Source organism: Penaeus monodon, chromosome 32 (assembly GCF_015228065.2).
Source record: "Penaeus monodon isolate SGIC_2016 chromosome 32, NSTDA_Pmon_1, whole genome shotgun sequence".
Classification (NCBI taxonomy): domain Eukaryota; kingdom Metazoa; phylum Arthropoda; class Malacostraca; order Decapoda; family Penaeidae; genus Penaeus; species Penaeus monodon.
This window is the reverse complement of record NC_051417.1, coordinates 14,276,914-14,277,194: the sequence shown is the minus strand read 5'-3', so window position 1 is coordinate 14,277,194 and position 281 is coordinate 14,276,914. Positions and strand designations below refer to the sequence as shown.

Sequence of the window (281 nt, the reverse complement as noted above, 5' to 3'; positions counted from 1 at the left end):
ATAGTGTTTTGCTGACTTTATAATTGTTTGTCTATCCATTTCCTCGTTTTATGTTTTACTTTACTTATATCTTATGCCTTCTAACTACATTTATCTTTAGTCGTAGATCATCACAACCCTATTCAGTCAAATTAAACAGTTAAACCAATTAAGCAAGATGGAGTGACTTGTGAGAAAACAACAGCGAGGATTCGATTGTTTAGCTCACCTTCTGCGCCCACACGACCCGGAGGTGACCTGAGGGAAGGACCTGAACCATCACAGGTGTTTCTGGATCTGGA

At 39.5% G+C, this 281-nt stretch overlaps 1 protein-coding gene across 1 annotated transcript in view; it reads right to left on the bottom strand.

Annotated features, from left to right (window-relative positions):
• The window catches only part of LOC119593586, a gene marked incomplete in the record, with an annotated part of 34,026 nt that overhangs the window by 15,283 nt on the left and 18,462 nt on the right, over positions 1–281 (bottom strand). The window contains 1 exon segment of the mRNA XM_037942539.1: positions 209–276. Within this exon segment, the coding sequence (XP_037798467.1) occupies positions 209–276 (68 nt within the window).